This window comes from Pleuronectes platessa, chromosome 15 (genome assembly GCF_947347685.1).
Source record: "Pleuronectes platessa chromosome 15, fPlePla1.1, whole genome shotgun sequence".
NCBI classification, from domain to species: domain Eukaryota; kingdom Metazoa; phylum Chordata; class Actinopteri; order Pleuronectiformes; family Pleuronectidae; genus Pleuronectes; species Pleuronectes platessa.
Window position 1 is genome coordinate 1325903 of NC_070640.1, and position 18763 is coordinate 1344665.

General features: G+C 46.7%; 1 protein-coding gene across 1 annotated transcript; it reads right to left on the bottom strand.

Annotated features, from left to right (window-relative positions):
- Positions 1 to 460: 460 nt before the first annotated feature.
- Positions 461 to 16881, bottom strand: si:dkeyp-23e4.3 (rho GTPase-activating protein 7). Its single transcript, XM_053441187.1, is given in 18 exon segments — positions 461 to 1154; positions 1589 to 1762; positions 1852 to 2075; positions 2185 to 2364; positions 2440 to 2554; positions 2717 to 2924; positions 3535 to 3733; positions 3842 to 4001; positions 5503 to 5682; positions 5775 to 6127; positions 6912 to 7310; positions 7832 to 8015; positions 8089 to 8280; positions 8282 to 8604; positions 9141 to 9204; positions 9959 to 10040; positions 10131 to 10202; positions 16670 to 16881. Coding segments are annotated over 18 exon segments (3231 nt in total). The 5' UTR covers positions 16683 to 16881; the 3' UTR covers positions 461 to 1045.
- Between the last annotated feature and the right edge of the window lie 1882 nt (positions 16882 to 18763).

Consider the following 18763-nt stretch of genomic DNA (forward strand, 5'->3'; position numbering starts at 1 on the left):
ACGATGATCGACTCTAAAAGTAAAAACACAAAAGAGGCTAAAAAGCTCCAGTGTTTATGTTGCTGTGAATTCAGCAGCTCAGACCTTCACATGTTTCAAACACACGATCCACAAACTTCACACAAACCCTCATGTTCTGACTTTAACCTTTGACCTGGAGTTCACCCCGGCTCCAGTCACGGTGTTAAAGCTCCGTGTGGAGCAGGCAGACGAGTTATTAAAGACGCCTGCCGGCACTTTAATGCTCCTGTTGTTTCTCATTTGCATAAATTATTCCTCTTCTTTTTTTAAAACGAGTGTTTTATCATCGTTTCCAAGATCTGATCTCAGAGATGAATCTGTGAGATATGTAAATAAGCTTCATGCACATTAGACATGTTAAGAGAAGGAGACGCCTCCTTCACATCGTTAGGGGCGTTAAACGCTCCCCCCCCCCTGTGAGAGAGACACAGGAAACAGGTCGAGAGAGAAACAAACAGTTTAATAAGGATTTCACACTCAAACATGAAAAGATTTTCAGAAAGTTGAGACTTAAATAAACATGTCAGGATATAAGAAATGTGTGTTTAGATTTACATTAAGTTAAATAATCTGAAAGACGAAGGATTAAACCTTTTTCTTTGTCGTTCAAGAGTTTAAACATGAAATAAAACTCTAAGTGCTGCGAGAAATAAGACAAATGTACATATATGGAGACGAGGGGGGGGGGGATTCTCCAAGAATAAATATCAATGTTTAAAACAGTCGGGGGAAGTTGTGTAGTCCTGAGAGGTAGATGTTGCTCGTCTGTGACGAACGGTTGTCGCTCGAAGTCCGAGGAACCAAAACACAAAGTCGTCTCTGTGGCTTCACTCTGGTTCATGGTTCAATCGTCTGTGAACGTCCAGTGAGTCTGTGGTCCTGCTCGTGGGTTTGATTCCATCGTCTGGTCACTAGCCGTCTCTGAGGTCACCTTCACTGCAGTTCAACCAGAACACCTACAGAGGGCGCAGTGACCCAGGTAAGTGCAAAAATCCTTAAAATGCTACCACGTCCACGTCCTGACTCAAATCTTTGTTTCCCTGAAGTGTCCTCGGAACGAGTCTCTGATGGCGAGGAGCTCCGCGGCCACGAGGTGTCCACTCACTCGGCTGTGCCACTCGTTAGAGCGCCCCCTGGAGGACGAAACAAGACAAACACACAAGGTTAGAGGAAGAGGTGCGATGAAGATGATCTAATGCTTGAAGTAGACGTGAGGGTGAAGGTTGTATATAAGATATAAAAAAATATTGCTTATTGCTTAATAGTGCTTAAATACAGTTTGAGGTAAACTTCATCTTCATGTCTCTGTTTTTAAAACGCTGCAGTGAGAGAAGTAGAAACTTTGATGTTCTAAGTGGGCGGAGCTCCGACATTTGTTTTTCTCGTGCTACGACACTTTGTTTACACATATTGGACTCGATCTTCTGATCTGACTCTGAACAAGAAGGATCCTGAAGGAGTTGAGTTCTGATCTGAAGCTTCATGAGCTTCTTCTCTGTTTCATCTGATCTGCTTGGTTCTGGTTTCACATTGTGATTTAGGGAGCGCTCCATTCGTCCACCCTCACCTGGTGTCGGTCCGACAGAGGTGCGTCAGCCGGGTCTTTGTGGCTCCTGTCGGCTCCAGCAGGTAGAGGCAGGAGTGGACATGAGCTCGGATCCCCTGCAGCTGCACCTCCGGGTGCTCGGTGGACACAGAGGACAGGTACAGAGGCCCGGAGGACGGGTCGGCCTGCCACGTCCTGAGGAGGAAGACACAGATGATGAAGATATAGGGCTTGTAGAGCTCAGCCGGTTCAGACCCTGTGGATCCTGGTTCACGTCTCGTTACCTGAGCAGCAGATGCTCCTGAGGCGGCCGGGAGACCAGGTCCTGACCCTGGAGGACGTAGTGGTAGACTTCAGTGTCTTTGGACATCGAGTGGACGACAGAGGACTGACGCAGGTTTCCCTCCCACAGCTCCTGCTCCCTCAGCAGGCGCTGGAGCAGCTCCTTCTGAGGAGCCTCCACCTCCACGGAGCCTCGCCACATCCACAGAGGACAGCCGTCGTCCACCTGAGGAGGACACAAAGAGACAAGAGGCCATTTTAAAACTAAAACGTTTCTTCAACATCACAAGCTTGTCTGGATTCATATCTACTGAAACATCTCCCTCCTTCTTTACCTTCTTGAAGCAGAGCTCCACCTGCTCCGGAGCTGCGTGGCTCTCCCAGCCTCGGCTCCTCTCCCTGGCCTCCTCCAGGAGGTGCTGGGTGATGTGCTGCAGCTGGTTGCTCCTCTCCTCCTCGGACAGGACGTCCTCTGTGGCAGCACTTTGACACCGACTGGGCCAAAACTCTGGAATCTGCAGAAGGTCCAAGTTATTTATTGAGTCTCTGGATGAATCAGGGGTTTCAAAGCAGGTTGTCAGTGTTTGGACCTGGAAGAGTCTCTGGGCCTCGGTGATCATGTCGGCCAGGGCCTGCGTGGCCGCCAGGTTCTCGCTCAGGTCTCGCTGGTCAGGGCGACCGAGGCTGAACTTCCTGTGACTCGACCTGCGGAGACAACAAACAGCTGATCGGACGACAGGAAGAAAAACAGGCAGAGAGACGAAGGTCGTTTTCTATAGAGACTCATCAAGTCTTCAGAGGACTCATCACGTCTTCAGAGGACTCATCACGTCTTCAGAGGACTCATCACGTCTTCAGAGGACTCACCTGGCTGCGTCTCTGCTCACGGTGTTCAGGTGGAAGAGCGACGGCGCCAGGCAGACGGCGATGTTGGTCGGGGTCATCTGGTTCTCGTCCACGCTCGCCACCACGTCCCGCAGGAAGAGGAGCAGCGTCATCAGCGCCTCCCTGTTCTCGTCAGGAAGCAGCAACATGGCCGCCTGCGCCGCCAGCAGCTGCTGGTCCTTCGGGAAATCTGCAGGAAGCGTGGAAACGACTTTAACCCCTTGTTGACGAATGTCGCGAATTTGCCTCAAACCCCATTCCGGTCTTAATGCACCGAGGTGACGATTGTGCCTGATGGTGCAAATACTACACATACCAAGGAAGGTATTGGAAGCACTCTGCCGCCATCTAGTGGTCGGAGTGGAAAATACATACTAGCCCCTTGGGACTGTGCAGCAAAGTTATTTTGAGGTATTAAGCTGTATTTGAAATACTGTGATGATGGAACAGCAATGATTGTACAGAAACATATGTTGTTATTTAATTTCAAGCAAAAGTAGCATCAATATAATAATCTACATACCAGAGACTGGAAAATGTGTTAAATTAAGGTTATGCCCCGTTATGCCTAATGTCGCTAATTTGCCTCATACCTTAATTTGATATCTACTGTATATGCTATATTGAAATTAACAATCTCCACTCCATTTAGCATCTGTATGACAGCCAAAAACACAAATAATAATTTCTTTATATAATTGGATATTAATTCAGACAATAAGGGGTTAAGTCAAATTAATGTTTGAATCAAACTCGTCGTTTCACGATGTTAGAAGTTGAGAGTTGTCTCCTCAGCTCACATTGGTAGATGTGGAGGAAGGACTCGCACAGCTTGCTGGTGAAGATCGGTTCCGGCAGGTCTCGGAAATACTGCTTCACCATGTCGGCCACGTCGAAGGCGGACTGACCATCGTAGGAGACGCCGTCAGGGTTCGATTCCACCAGCTCGCGGAGGAACTGGATACGAGACTTCACCCCCGACTTCCGGAACAGACCGACCTGAGGGAATCAGGGTGATGATCAGCTGTAGTTTTGTGTATCTGAATGTTTGTGTATTTATCTCCAGTCCAACATCTTGATTCTGCCGCGTCCTGTGAGAGCTGCTACCTGGTCCAGACACTTGCTCCTCAGGTGGACCAGCGCTCTGAGGATACTGGGAGGAAGCGTCTGCCCAGTCTGCTGCACGCTGAGGAGCAGAGGAACCCCGAACACCCGCCGACCTTTCACCTCCAACGCCTTGGTCTTCCTCTGCGGTTTGGGAACGGTCCTGCAGGGGGCGACAGAGACGTTAGGACCCAGAAGGTCTGAAATGATGAATCCTCACAAACGACTTGCAGACATTTAATAATCTGTGTTGTGTAATAAAAACACTTGGCAGCTGCTGGAGCCGTTTCCTTTTGAAAGAAGCCAAATACAGATTCTTTGGAACAGGCCTGATTATATTAATAAATCCCAGATGATGTCTGAACATTCAAATCTGCTCAGCAGCAAAAACACAGAGAAACTCTGGACGTAGAACAAAGAGATTGAAGAAGTGAAATCAGAACTTCTGATCTCCTGATTCACGGTTCTGCACGTTGTCTTTCTTTGTGTTGTTGACTTCCTGTTTGAGACGTGTCCCTTTTACTTTGATTAGATTTATTCTGATGAACAAACTGAACGTGTGGAAACGTGATGAAGTGAAAGTCTCAGTAAATTAAATATCAAATAAAAACATGAACCTCGTTGCAGCAGCTGATTTCAAACCTCAGACTTTATTAAACTGTTCTGTGCAACAAACGTCAACTTTTCTCAGATTGTGTCACAGATTGTGTTTCCACCTGCAGAGATCGACTGAGACACTTTCAGCTTCATCTCAACACAAATCAAATTAGTTTTCTACCGGAGCATAAAACAAGCAGCTTGTTTCCTCGGAGCAAAACTAAAACTTAAACCAAAACTTAAACTTAAACTAAAACTAAAACAAACGTTCTACAGAATATTTTCATGTTTTATTTTTCTCAGAGATAATTTTGGTCGATGGTGCAGGAGATTTATTCTGAAAACTCTGATCTCATTTTATGCCATTTGAATTATATTTTTATTAGTTACATTTAATTACATTTGTGGTAAATTTTTATGACTTTTTTTTGATAATTTTCGTATAAAATTGTTACGATACCTTTATGACCGTTAAATTATATAATTGTGTTTTTTTTAAACCAGGCAGGTGTGAACGAGCTCCTGCTCCAGTTTCCAGTTGGTCAGAGACAAATACAATTTGATTGACTGACTGACTGACTGACTGATTGATTGATTGATTGATTGATTGATTGATTGCTTGACTCACTGACTGACTGACTGACTGACTAATTGATGGATTGATGGACTGATTGATTGATTGATGGATTGATTGATTGATTGATTGATTGATTGATTGATTGTTAGTCACGATTCGGTTTGAGGTGAAGAGTTCAGTCTGTGAGAAGAAAGCACCTGGACTCAGCTCTAAGTTTATTTCTCCTTATGCTTGTTGCTGTTGCTGTGTTTTTAAAACTGAGGAAACCTTGCACCTGATGAATCATTTATGAATTTTCTTAATATTTCCCCCCCGCCCACCTGCCCTCCCTAACCACTGTCGTTTAGTTTCTCCTGGAACCAAAGAGTGGTTTCCACCGAGGCCGGTTTCTCTTCACGCCTCAGTTGAACTCTGACCTAACCCCCCCCCCCCCCCCCCCCCCCCCCTCCCCACCACCACCTCCTCTCAGAACACTCTGGTCTCGTCTCACCAGTTCCAGCCCTGTTTGCTGGACGGGGAGTATTTGTCCATCAGAGCGGTGAGTTTGAGCAGCGAGTGCTTCTGCAGCTGGAGGAACTGGGAGACGGACTGGTTCTCCACCCCCGGGCTGGAGGTCAGCGAGGGCATCAGACTCTGCTCGCTGGACCAGTGCAGCCGCCGACTCACTCTGCTGGACACAAACACACAAACACACAAACACACACATGAAGCTGTTGACTTCCTTCCTCTTTTAACTTCTTTATTCCATCTGAGGTTCCTCACCTGCTCCTCGGTGGTGAGGATCTCATCTCTGGTTCTTCTCCGTTCACCAGAACCTCCTCCTCCTCTGGATGCTTCACCTCCAGGTGGATGTGGCTCCGGGAGGACGGGAAGGGGGAGGCGGCTGAGGAGGAGTGGACAGGTGAGTCCTGGGTGTGAGAAGAGGAAGACGACGAAGAAGAGGAGGAGGATGAGGAGGAAGAAGAGGAGGACGAGGAGGAGGAGGAGCCTCTCTGAAAGTCGTCCTCTGACAGATCTTCCGACCACGAGGAGACTAGTTGTTGGAGGTCGTTGATTCGCTCTAAAACGCTGTCCAGAGCCGAGAAGACGTCTTCGCCCGCCAACAGACGACTCACCTGAGAGACGAGGAGGAAGAAGAGGATGAAGAGGATGAAGAGGATGAAGTGACTTAAAATAACATCTCTCATTAAAACCTGAAGAAACTTTTCATTGCTCTGGTGTATTTTTTAAATAAACACAAGTTCTCACACGTCCCAAACAAAATGTCACAAAAACACAAATTATCAACCTGAACAGAGAAAATGTCTCCTTCAAAAAACACAGTCTCCCTAATAATTTAATAATAATAACAAAGAGATTTTAAGAACAGGACAAATTTGCCCTTCAGGCCCCCCCCCGACGAGCAGACGACCTTCAGCAGAGGTCGACGGCAAAACACTTAGAAGATGAATTTCAGATTCTCTGTGATTTTATATGAAACATCACAAACACATGAACGACTCCTGTTCGTCCTTTTTATCCTCTTCATCGATTATGACAAAGAAAAGGAATACAGGTTTTAAACTTTACAGTTTAACCATAAATGACCATAAATAAAAAGAAAACATTAGTAATTATATAGAACCTGAAGAAGGAAAATAAAAAACTGTTTTTCGTGATATTTAAAGTATTTTTCTGCTCTGATTTATTCTGTAAAATAAAAGTTTATATCTCAGCAAACGTTTAATCGACAATGTGATAAATCGTTCAGGCGCCAACATTTTACTGAAAAATAAACCCATTCTCTATGCAAAACATTAAATATGAAAAATAAACCCATTCTCTATGCAAAACATTAAATATGGAAAATAAACCTTTTTGTATAGTAAAGATTAAGTTAGAAATAGTATCAGTGCTCACGTCCGACTCTTCGCTCCGTTCTACGTCCCTGTTGCTTCCCCCCCCCGGCGCCACCTGCTGGACGTCGGGCACGTTGTCGTAGACGCTCAGCCGGTGGTCCAGCATGGCGAGCGGGCTGGGGGCCCCGGGGGCCCCGGGGGCAGAGGAGGGGTCCCGGGGGCCGCTGGCCAGCGAGGACGTTCCGTGGCGGCTGATGTTTCGCGGCCGGAAGCCGTGGAAGCTGCCGGTCCTCCAGTTGACGGAGGTGTGGTCGATGAGGGGGGGGGAGGAGGAGGAGGAGGAGGAGGAGGCGTGTCTGTGTGCGAGGGAGGTGGGGAAGGTCCCGGGTTTGTGTCCGTCAGGGATGTGGAAGATCAGACTGTCATGGCCGCCGCCGGTGTTCCTCTGGTTCCTGAAGCTCTGACAGAGGAAGGAAGGTTTGACTTAATATCTGTAATATTAAGAATATTACAGTCAAAGTAATAAAAGATCTTTTCGAGTCACACGAGTCAAATGTGGTTTAATTAACACTCGTCAGCTGCAGTGACCTTTAACAAGTGACCTTGTCTGAAATTCTCCTTTTCTTTAGTTTGAGCTTTTACAGAATCTTGTTCAAAGATTTATTTATGATTTACTGTCGTGAGCTCATCTGATCCTCTCTGTGGGATTCTGAGGAGAGACACTACAGAGAGAAGAGTTTCCATCTTTTTCAACTTAAAGGAGACACATGAAGTTTCCTCTGGTTTGTGTTTAATGTGAAAGTTTAAAAGTCTAAAACTTTAGTCGCTAACGATTGATTCTTCACAGAACCAGTTTTTATTCATCAAATCAAACTGAATCCTGTAAAAAATCTTCATTTAAAACTTTTAGTATTTTGTCTTTGACCTTTGACCCTGTGGACCTTGTTGACCCTGTTGACCTTGTTGACCTTCTGTACTGACCTCTGTCCCCGTGAGGTTCTGGTCGTTCCAGGTGGTGCCGGCGCCGCTGTTGGAGCGTTTGCAGTTGCTCCGGACCCGGGTGACGGGGCTGGGGGTGCTGACGGTGCTGCTGCTCTCTGATTGGCTGCTGCTGCTGGTGTGAGGAGACGAGGACGACGCCCGGCTGTCGGTTCGAATCTGCAGCCTGAGACCAACGAGGACAAGTTAAGTTAGAGGACGAGTGAATATCGTTATTTAGTTAAAGGTCCCGTCCTCACCTGGTGCAGTGAAGCCCCTCCCCCCTCGGCCCCTCCCCCCTCTTCTGGTCTAGGATTGGTCCGCTGATAACGACTCCTGTGGTCCCGCCCCTCGGCCTCAGCTTCTCCATCTTCCTCAGCAGACTGGTGCTCGTCTTCCTCGGCGGTTTGTCTGAGCGGCCGGCGTCCGTCTCCAGACTCACGCTGGACGATCCCCCCGCTCGGGGACGGGGGTCCACTGAACGACGTGTCCAGGGACGGCGTCTTGTTGGTGGAGGAGCAGGGGGAGGAGCTCCTGCTGGTCTCCTGGTTGTCCGATGTGCCGGGTCGTCTCTTGTGGTGGGCGTCGCTGTCGGTGCTGCTCGAGCTGTGGACGGAGCAGAGGTCGCTCAGGGACACGTCTCGGGGTCGAGTCGGGGCGTCGGTCAAACGGAGGACGTCCTCAGACGAGTGGAGACGTCTCCAGCTGCGAGTCCGTCTGTCGTACGTCCAGTTCGGGCTGATGGCGCAAAAATCCTCCTCCTCAGGGTCGACGCCCTGGAAGAAGAAGAAGAAGAAGAACAAGAAGAAGAAGAAGAAGAAGAAGAAGAAGAAGAACAAGAAGAAGAAGAAGAAGAAGAAGAAGAAGAAGAAGAAGAAGAAGAACAAGAAGAACAAGAAGAAGAAGAAGAGAGAGACGAGGGCGGGGATTTCAGAAAAGTGTTTACAAAATTACAATTTAATATTTTCATAAAACCTAGATTTTTTATTTCTTGGAACAGAAAGATATAAAATTTCATGAATCAAACTGAATTATTTCATTACATTTGGTTTAGCTCCAAATGCTTTATTTTATATGTAATATTAATATCTAGTCATTTTGTGTTTCTTGAGCAATATAAATTTAATTAATAGATAAAAAATAATCTAATTAATATTTCAATGACGTTAATCTCAAAGCTTTTATGTGTCTCAAAGATAATTTCATCTTTAAACGATATCAGTGGAAATCAGCTGAGCTGTTTCACGGCGTGCCCCCCCGCTCTGACAGCTTCCTGCTGTGATCCACTTCCTGTTCCTGTCTGAACACTCACCCTGTGTTTTGATCTGCGCGGCTCCAGCCTCATCTCCACGCACTTGTTTAAAGTGTTTAGTCTCCTGAAGAGGAAGAGGAAGAGGAAGAGGAGGAGGAGACGTGACGAAGGTGAACGAGAGTGAAACAGTTTATACATCATCTGACTCTTCATCATTTAAAGCTAACGTGCAAATCAAGAGTTCAAAGTACAAAAATGTGATTCAGGATGATTTGAAACTTTTATGATTTCTGGACCAGCATCACTTCCCTGTCAAACCTGATCACTGCCATGAGGCCCTCGAGCAAGGCAGTAGTTTGAAGTTGAGCAGGATGTTCATGTAAAGAACTGAAACTAATCTGGTTATTTTATTACCATTATATATTTTCACACAACTTTTAACAGCATTTCCAAGTGTGACATTTTGTTGTGTTATAAAATTATATTTTTTCACTTGAGATAATCGTGGTGAGAGCTTCGACCACCAGGGGGCGCAAGAACTCGATGTTCAGCACTTTTCAGTTACTAGAGATGGACGACATGACGCCTCCCGAAAGTGAAGTCAGATCCTCTTGATCGCCCCCTGGTTGCTGGACGCAGTAAAGGTTATAAACCTAAAGTCGTTAAGTCGTGCGGACTCGTCTTTCCTGCTCTGGCTCATGCTGCAACGCCCCCTGCTGGACATCTGCTGCAGATACAACTCTATTCTATAACCACGCACATTGGTACTTATATTATATACGTACTCACTCTAATGTGATTCAATACAACAACAGGACAAACAGTAGAATCTCAACATTAGCCTTCCCCCTCCGTGTTGTGGAGGCGGAGCTTGTTACCTGCAGAGCGAATCCAGAGCGTCCTGGTCCAGGAAGCGGTGATCCCTCCTCGCCCACTCCGTGTCGACGGGGAACCTTCCGTCTGACACACAAACACACGACACAATAAGTCGCAGCCTGACACGTTGTGTGGTTTGAATCTGCATCTTCACATCGACCGCCTCGTGTTTACCTTTGAATAATTGCACATACTGAGGGAAGCCGGCCGCTCGCAGCCAATCACAGGCCTCCCTGGCTTCGATCTCTGCAAACAGCGAGGAGGGAAACAGCGTTAGATTCCAACACAATCATTTCATGCTCCGCCCGCTTCAAGAGGCAAATATTTACACTCATCAGGCGTCTGTTTGTGAAGTTAAATTACATTTGCATCTGGGCACAGAAGGAAAACAGCGAGGAATAAAATCCAGAGGCACAAACAGGTTATTAATTATCTGAGCCTCTTGGAGGAGGCCGTTTTAATTAGTGCTAATTGGCTGAGAGCGAGGAAGAGGAGGTGTTTCCCTCCTCTTCATCTCCTCTGCATTCCTTCACTCTCTGAGGTCGTTGCAGTAGAAACTAGTGATTCAGGTTTAATGTTCAGATCTGAGTTGATGGAGACAAAGAGAAAATAAACTGATTCAGATTCAGTTCAGAGAAAATCAGGTCGTCTAAATAAGTTTAAACAGTAAATCCTTGTTGTCTGCTGACCTATGTGTCCTTGAGTCCTTGAGTCCTTGTGTCCTTGTCTGAGTCTCCTTCTAGTTCCTTGATGATAAGTTCATATGTTGTAATTTTGGTCAAACAGTTTGTCTTTGTAATTTTAAAATACACAGAGCCGAGAAAACACTTCATTCATGTTCTTCTCACTCAAACGTCTCAGATCTTTAAAATGTAAAGTTTGTGGATTCTGGGATTTCTGCACGATGATGATGATGAAGATGAAGATGAAGATGAAGATGATGAAGATGGGATCTTGTATTTGTGTCTCTGCTGCAGCTCTAAGATGCAAACATCCTCTCGTACGGATCCAGAGCAGCTTGATGATTCCTGTGACTCCTCTGGTTTGAACTCTTTTTAGAAAGTGCAGCTGTAATCACAGCCGCCCTGAAGTGATGCAGCTCAACTCACAGATCCCCCCCCCCCCCCCCCGCCAGATAACTCTTTTATTAATATTCTTCTGTTTCCCTGCGGAGTTCACGACATTAACCTCAAACATTTTCAACAGAAGCTCGGAGCCGCTGGATATTAAACTTATTTAAAGTGGAAAAGTCGTTTAGGTGACGGCAGCTCTTTAACTCAGCCCTGGAGGTCGGGGGGTGGGGGGGGGGGGGGGGGGGCATGTTGTGATGTCAGTGGAGAAGCAGGCTTTGACTCGAGGAGATCCACACGTCCACGGATTTACACAACCTCTCCCGCACAAGTGTGACCGCCGCTCGGAAATCACACTTGATCCTTCTTCTATCTCAAATGTCACATCGGCAGCATGACGCCGGGGAACCGGCTGAGCGTCCGGAGGTCGAACCTGAAGGTCGAACCTGAAGGTCGTTTGAAGGCTCAGGATCTTCACTCTTATGATATTTCACTGTTCAGCCTGAAATCTCTTTACTCTTCCTCAGTTCCTCTTTATTTCTTTCCCTTCTGTCATTTTGAAGTTTGTTATATTCTCAGAATCTCAGTGTTTATGTATCTGGTTCCTCTGCCTTGTGTCACGCTGCTCCCCTGAACCCCCCCCCCCCCCCCCCCCCGAGGCTTCTGAGGAGATCATTTGAGGCAAACTTAATAAAAAATAGATTTGACTTCTTTTAACTCATTTTTGGCCGATTGAAGAAAGTGGCAGTAAAAACACAAACCACCAAACGAGAAGTGATGGAAACTCACCACTATCTCACTAATTCCTAAACACTGAACCATTATTATTGATTATTATTAACATGAGTGAGGACCCATCATGCTCTATTGATAAACATAAACTATGATCACAGCTATTGGACCAATCAAATGGCAGAACACTGCTACAACCACAGAGGGAAACTGGATGAGATGAAGGAAGAAGATCCTGCTCCAGTTTGAAACGCAGCTTCCAGGTCAGTGACTGGTTTCTCTGTGACGGGTTCGAGGAGCCGCGACCACATAACCACACGTGTTCTGCTCTCTGAGAAACCAGAGGAAGGAACGTGGGGAACGAACCAAACACCATCCTCCTCGTTACCTCACGAGTCACGAGTCCAGTGAGGAACGAGACGCTCGGAGCAGAAACAACAATGAACCCGACGCTCCAGCTGGATGTTTGCTCTCTGACGTCCAGCTCCACTCCCAGGGGCTCGGTGTGGAGCGATGGTATCAGCTCGACTCCCGGCTCCGAGCTGCTTCCCCTTCCACACGACTGCGTCCCGGAGGAAGTTGTGACTGGTTCCCTCCGGGCGCCGATAAGAGATCTGGACGCCTGATTGAGCCGCTCCACCCTGATGTCGGCAGGAAGCCTGGACAGAGTGAACCTGAGACTAACCAGGGATTGTGAGGTTACGTGCTCGCTGGACCGTTGTGTGTTTGTGTGTTTGTGTGTTTGTGTTTGTCTGAGCTCTGAGCTGGAGAATCCCTGCTCATCTGGAATTAGGATCTTCTAGTATTAAAGATTCCTTTGAGGGATTCACATGAAATTACTTAAAAACAAATGTCTGGACATGTCTTGAAAATATTCTATTCCTCTTGAGTTGATGTTAAGAGTTTGGAATCATCATGATCAGTTATTTACCTGAAGGCTCGTGGGCAGATGTGAATATTGGTAATAAGTTATAAGTGAAGTGTTGTGAAGAGTGACTCTTCTCTCATAACTGCAGAACTGCTCATCCATTCAAATCACAGGCTCGGATCTGAAAAGCATCTTTCCTGGGAAACGGCAGCTTTTCTGAAGTTACAGGGAAATTAGACGTCGCTCTTCCTGTTTCATCACAAAGGAAACTTCTTCCACTCACTGCGTACGGTCCTGATTATCTGATCCAGGGTCAGTTCAACAGCAGAACGGTCCCTGTGGGCTAGAGAGCGTCAGACTGAGTGAGGGAGTGTGATCCTGAGAGGAAGCTCTTCACTCACACACATGTTTTATCCGTGTGATGTGTTTTATCCGTGTGTTTGAGTTCCAGTCTGACCCTGTGAACCGTCTCCGTCTCACCTAATCTGCCAAAGCCGCTCACACTCACTCAGACATATTTCTGAGAAGCCTTATTCCTACACTTTCCAATATTTAACTTATGTCTTCAGGCTTTTCACGCCCGGTCACGCCTCACTGAACTGCTGTGTCGCTGATGAGGGGGAAAGAGCAGCCGCCGCTCTGCTCGCTGCTCTCCCAGAGGTGAGGCTGAAGATCAGAGGGACGTCAGCTGTCAGCCCGGAGAGCGACGTCTCCCTCCTCCCGTCTCACTGCTTCTCTGGAAGACCTCCTCCGTCAGCCCAGTCGGGGGGGAGTTAAGATGTCTGCGGTCAGGAAGGGCCAGAGGGAGGGGAGCTCTGATGTGAAGCTGAACGTGTGGGAGTTAAACTAATTCCCCTCTGTCTATGAAAAGCTCAGAGACGGATCCTAAAAGTCGAATCAGAGCCCCGACAGGGAAGTGACATCACTCGTCTCTCCATCTTCACAGTCACTGAGCGATTCCTCAAGGTCATCTCACCACACATCTCAAGGTCATACAACCATCACAAACTGTCAGGGGTGTTTACAAGGTTTCTGATGATATCCAGTATAATATATAATAATAATATAGGAATCTTCTATACATATAATCTCCCTTAATAAACTCATACAAAAAACAAATGAAAGCTCAGATTATCTCGATGTCTGGTAGAAGCCGGGGCAGGAGAACGTGTTCGGGCAAATTCAGATGTGAACTTCCTCCACCCTTTATTACTCAGTCAAGAGGAAAAGTAATTACATTATTAATCTTAACAGAGAAAACCTGTATTAAGCTCCTGGTGCCTCGACAACAAGCTGCTCTGATACAGCCACCGAACAATATGAAGTGAGAACGGGGTCGAGAAGCAACGGCAGCCACAAGGAAGAGGCTAAACGTCATAATGGAAATAACATGATTAACAGCTGTAAAGACACTAAGGCTGCATTTCAAAATGAACAGAGACTTTCTTAAAACCACATGAAGACTCAAGTGGCAGCGACAGCATCTGGAAATCAATCACACAAAATCATAATCATTAAGATGATTCTCTGAGAAATCAGCCCTTTACTGCCGTGTTACAGAAACAGATTCCTGGATCTGCCCCTTTCTACTGATTCCTGCCAAATTTGCCAACAGTTCTTTCTTGGTTCAAGTCCCATCGTTGCACAAAGTTTTCGTTGGAAGCTGTCGGGTAGTTTATAAAAACAAACGGACTGGGAATAAAACCTCCTTAATACAAATAATCCCAAAAGTCCAGTTTGAGCTCATGGTCGTGACGTCTGAGATCTGATCCCAGAAATGAATGAAATCACAAAGTCTTCAGTAGAATGGTTCCAGTCTCTCTGGAGCTCACGTGTCCCCGAGTACAGTCTGGAGTTCAGCTCCCACACATCCCAGTAACAGAACGTGCTGCCGGGCAGAGAACCAGCTGTCACCGGGCCAAGTCCAACTGAATCACACCCAGAGAAGTTTCTCTCTTTTACTTTCATCCAAAGTGAAGTTCACACGTCACCTGTCAACAGCTACTGAGAACTTCACCAGAACCTGTTCAATCCAGATTCAACCAGTGAGAGAACTTTCAGAGAAGAACCTGATCTGGTCCTGAGATCGATGCTTGATCCAAGTTCCACACCTGGTTTGGTTCAGAGCTTCAGACTCTTCAGTTCAGTGTGAACCTGAACATCAGGTGTGAACGGTTCCTCAGAGCAGAAGAGGAGTTCTGGGTCTGGATCAAACTGAACCAGGTTCTGTTGGTTTGAAAACACTTTGTTGGAGAGTTTGGACTTTTGCATCAATCACAGGAAGTGGAGACAGAATTAAACAGTAGAAGAAGAAGAAGAAGAAGAAGAAGAAGAAGAAGAAGCAGCTACAGTCTTCACCTCCGATGATATAATGTTTGAACCACATGCATTTGTACAAGTGTGGAGTACTGTAGAGTACTGTGGAGCACTGTAGTACTGTGGAGTGCTATAATAATGTGGAGTACTGTAGTACTGTAGAGTACTGTTGAGTTCTGCGCCTGAAGGTCCTGATGCTGCCAGTGATACCATCATGATGTCACCATTGCAACCAGGCTTCATTCATGTTCTCCATTCAAACAGAGAGACTACTACCCCCCCCCCCCCCCCCCCGACAACACGCCCATGTCAGACGCAGTATACAAACCAATCAGAGTCAAGTATAGGTAGACTCCGCCCACGTAGGTGATGACCACAGGTCAGATAAGATTCTTTCGCCCCTAAATTAGACATTTTCTTAATATTTGATTTAAACTCCGACTCATAAACTTTCCCGAACATTCAAACTCTCAAAGTAACTTCAGTGAACGAACCCGGTGAGATTCTTCATTTTATTCTTCACATTTTAATTATTCAGGAAACGTTTTCTCACCTGAAGAAAGAATCTGAATCTGTGTTTCAACTTTTCAGAGCAAATAATGAGCCACTTGTGAGTTTAGATAGAAACAACAGCAGCTCATTAACTGAGAAACAAACAACGAGCGTGTCACACTTAAAAATACACAGAAGTATTCTTATTATTTATGAGATGTCACGTATGAGAGTCTTTACCCGTTTGTCTGGTTCCTACAAATATCTGGTAAAATGAAGATGAAGTGAAACACTTTAAACTTTCAAACACTGACCTCACGTCAGGTTCTCATGTCACAACCAACGAGTGAAAAAGCTTTTCACAGTAGAGGAAGCCCGGAGCCCCACGGCTGCATGAGCTGAGCAGGAAATGGACCACAATGCATTGCAGTTAAGGCGTGAATTCTCCATTTAGTGTCTCCAGGGGGGAAACCCACTGTTCTGAAGGTTTTCAAAAGACGTCCGGGAAAATACTCAAAATCTGTTAATTTATGAAGAAGAACAAAACACAAGTAGTTATCATAAAATAACTTTTTTAAATAATGAAATCCCAAAGTTTGACTGCAACCAGCCAACTATTAAGTATGTTATACTGTTCTGCTGTGAACTGATTTACATCTGAGTAAAGTTTTCAGTATATAACCGTGTTTTACTTCACGTGCAGACGAGCACTTTGATGTTTTAGGCTCAAATATGTAAAAACTGAAGCATTTGCAGTTTTCTAAGCGTCTGATGGTTTTCTCCATTCGATCACATTTGAAAAGTCGCCCACACACATTCACAGTGAAACCTACGCTTCCTGCCACAGAGGAGCTTTTATTCAGAAGTGTTCTCGTGATGTTTTCAGGCCCACGGCCCTCGAACCATAAAGAACTCTCAGTGCTCGCTGATCAGGAACATGTTTCACTCTGATCTGCTGATTCATATCTACACAAACATACAATGTTTAATATCTCATCATGTGAAGAGTCAGAACCACCAGAGGAGGCTTCTCGATGGAGACCAGGACACAGATTCTTTCTCATCAGCTCTCAATCAGCTCCTCATTAATTAGAGCTCATTAAGCTAATTAACCAATCATCTCTGAGATGAATGTCATCAAAAAGCAAACAGGCAGAAATAGAAAGATCAGATTCTCATTATCTGAGTGTCGATCAGCGTCAGAAGCCGACAGAGGAGAATCTGTGAACACTCACTTTTGATCAACATGTTCCTGAAGAGTCCGTCCCAGAGGAAACTTTAACGAGGTCCCATGATCCAGAGTTTGAGGTCTGAGGTTTGTAAAGATCCAGAAGGAAACCTCAGATATCCAGTGAGCTGGTGGAGCAGCCGAGTCCAGTTGTGCTGCTCACGCTGAGCATCGCGTTAATGGAGTCATTGTTGAAAATTTCCCCTTCAGCCGCCACTCCCCTTCCTCTGGCCCCGGCCGCTCCATCTGGGAGGGGGGGGGGTCCTAAAAATAACCCCAGGGAAACACTTCAGACACTCGAGCTGGACGAGGGAGAAATAACTGGATCACTTCTGTGACGCGGTGAAAGTTCAGGACAGACCCGTGATATTTATGTGATGTTTGTCCAAACGGGCTGAAGGTCACTGACCGTCCCTGAGAGGACAAGATGGATCCCGGAGAGAACGGCTCCTCACGAGGAACCGGACTGACCACACAGCTCCACAGGCCATGACATGTATGAACAGTGTCTGTGTTCAGAGAGTCACAAGCTCCACGTGGCCTGGAGGAACCTTCAGGGTGAGAGTCGTGATTCAAATCAAAGTTCTCCTGCAGCACATCTCCGTCTCTGTGCTTCTCTGTTTCCTCCTGAAGCTCAGTTCATGCTCCACACTCCGGTCCTTGTGCACAGAGCCACGCTCCGGAGAGGAAGTCATTTCCTCTGGTGGTGGAGGCCAGAGTTCTGCAAACAGGTTCATCTGTGTGACCTCGAGGAAAGAGCCCAGAGACTCTCAGAGGCTGGAAACTAGGAGAGAATCACTGTGACTGGTTTGTCGAGGCAGAAGCTCCGGTTCCTCCTGGAGGAAACCAACCGCTGCAGAAACTGTTCTGCTGGTTTCTGCTTCTCCTTTTTCCAATAGTGTGGTTTTATTTTTCTGAGATGTTGTTGAAATGGTGCGACTGGTTTGTCAGGACAAAGAAGCTCAAAGCTGCAGGACGCTGGAGACAGATCTGTTCTGTCCGTCTTCTTCTGGGCAGTTCTCTGGTTGTGTGGTGATGTTTCCCTCAGCAGTGACACCTATCTGTGAGGAGAGAACTGCACTGAACCAATGACCAGTCATCCATCCATCGTCTTCTGCTCAGCTGGGCTGTGGAGGGAGCCGGTCAAGCATGGGCATCTCAAACCCACTCGGGTTTTCCGGCTCTTCTCACTTGAGGCCTGATGGGATATGTAGTCCTCCTCAGCTGTCTCCTCTGGAAGGAGCAGCAGTTCTGATCCAGGCTCCCTCCGGAGGTCTGTGCTCCTCACCCTGTCTCTGATGTGGAACCCAGACCCCCGACCAAGCACAACCACGACTTCAGTATAATAAAGTGTGTCTCACATATCTGACCCGTGTCCCCTCCTTCCTCTCAGCCGGGTGGGGACGTGTCCCGGAGACTCTTCAGAGTCACAGGGTCCGTTTAGCCTGGAGCCAGGTTCGTGGTCAGATCGATATTCTTCACTCGGGCCTTTTGCATCTCGGAGTCAGAGGCGCAGGAAATTAACAAGATGAACCTCTCTCCTTTCTGAGTGATGGCTTCCCTCCAGCTCCGACCTCTGACCTCCTCGTGCCTGTTTGTTGTCGGTGGCGAGAGGCTTTGAGAAAGAGCCACTTCAGATTCAATTAGAGACACATCGGAGAGCATGACTCAGCTGGAGGAGGATGAGTCCTCGTCGTGCTCCGGTGGCCCGTGGGCTCCTCTCAGCTCAGGAGGAGGTAAACCATTAGCATTAATGACCTTCAATTGAAGGCGTAGGTGTTTGATTACGTGCTTTTAAATGTGAGTAACTCCCTCGGAGGAGAGGAGAGCGGTCGCTGCATTAATTCACAGGTGGAGGAGAGAGTGGGAACGTGTAAACAGCTAATGGAGGATTGAAGAGTCACAGATCAAGAGGAGGACGAGGAGAGAGAGAGAAAAGAGGTGAAGACGTGGTTTCTTCTCTTTCTTCTCTTTCTGAGACTGATTGAAGTCGACAGGAGACGACAGGAGACGACACGACCTGCAGAAAACCATCAGGAGGCTCCACTTCACCAACACAGGATCAACAAGAGTCATGAGTAATGGATTCAAAACCACCTCG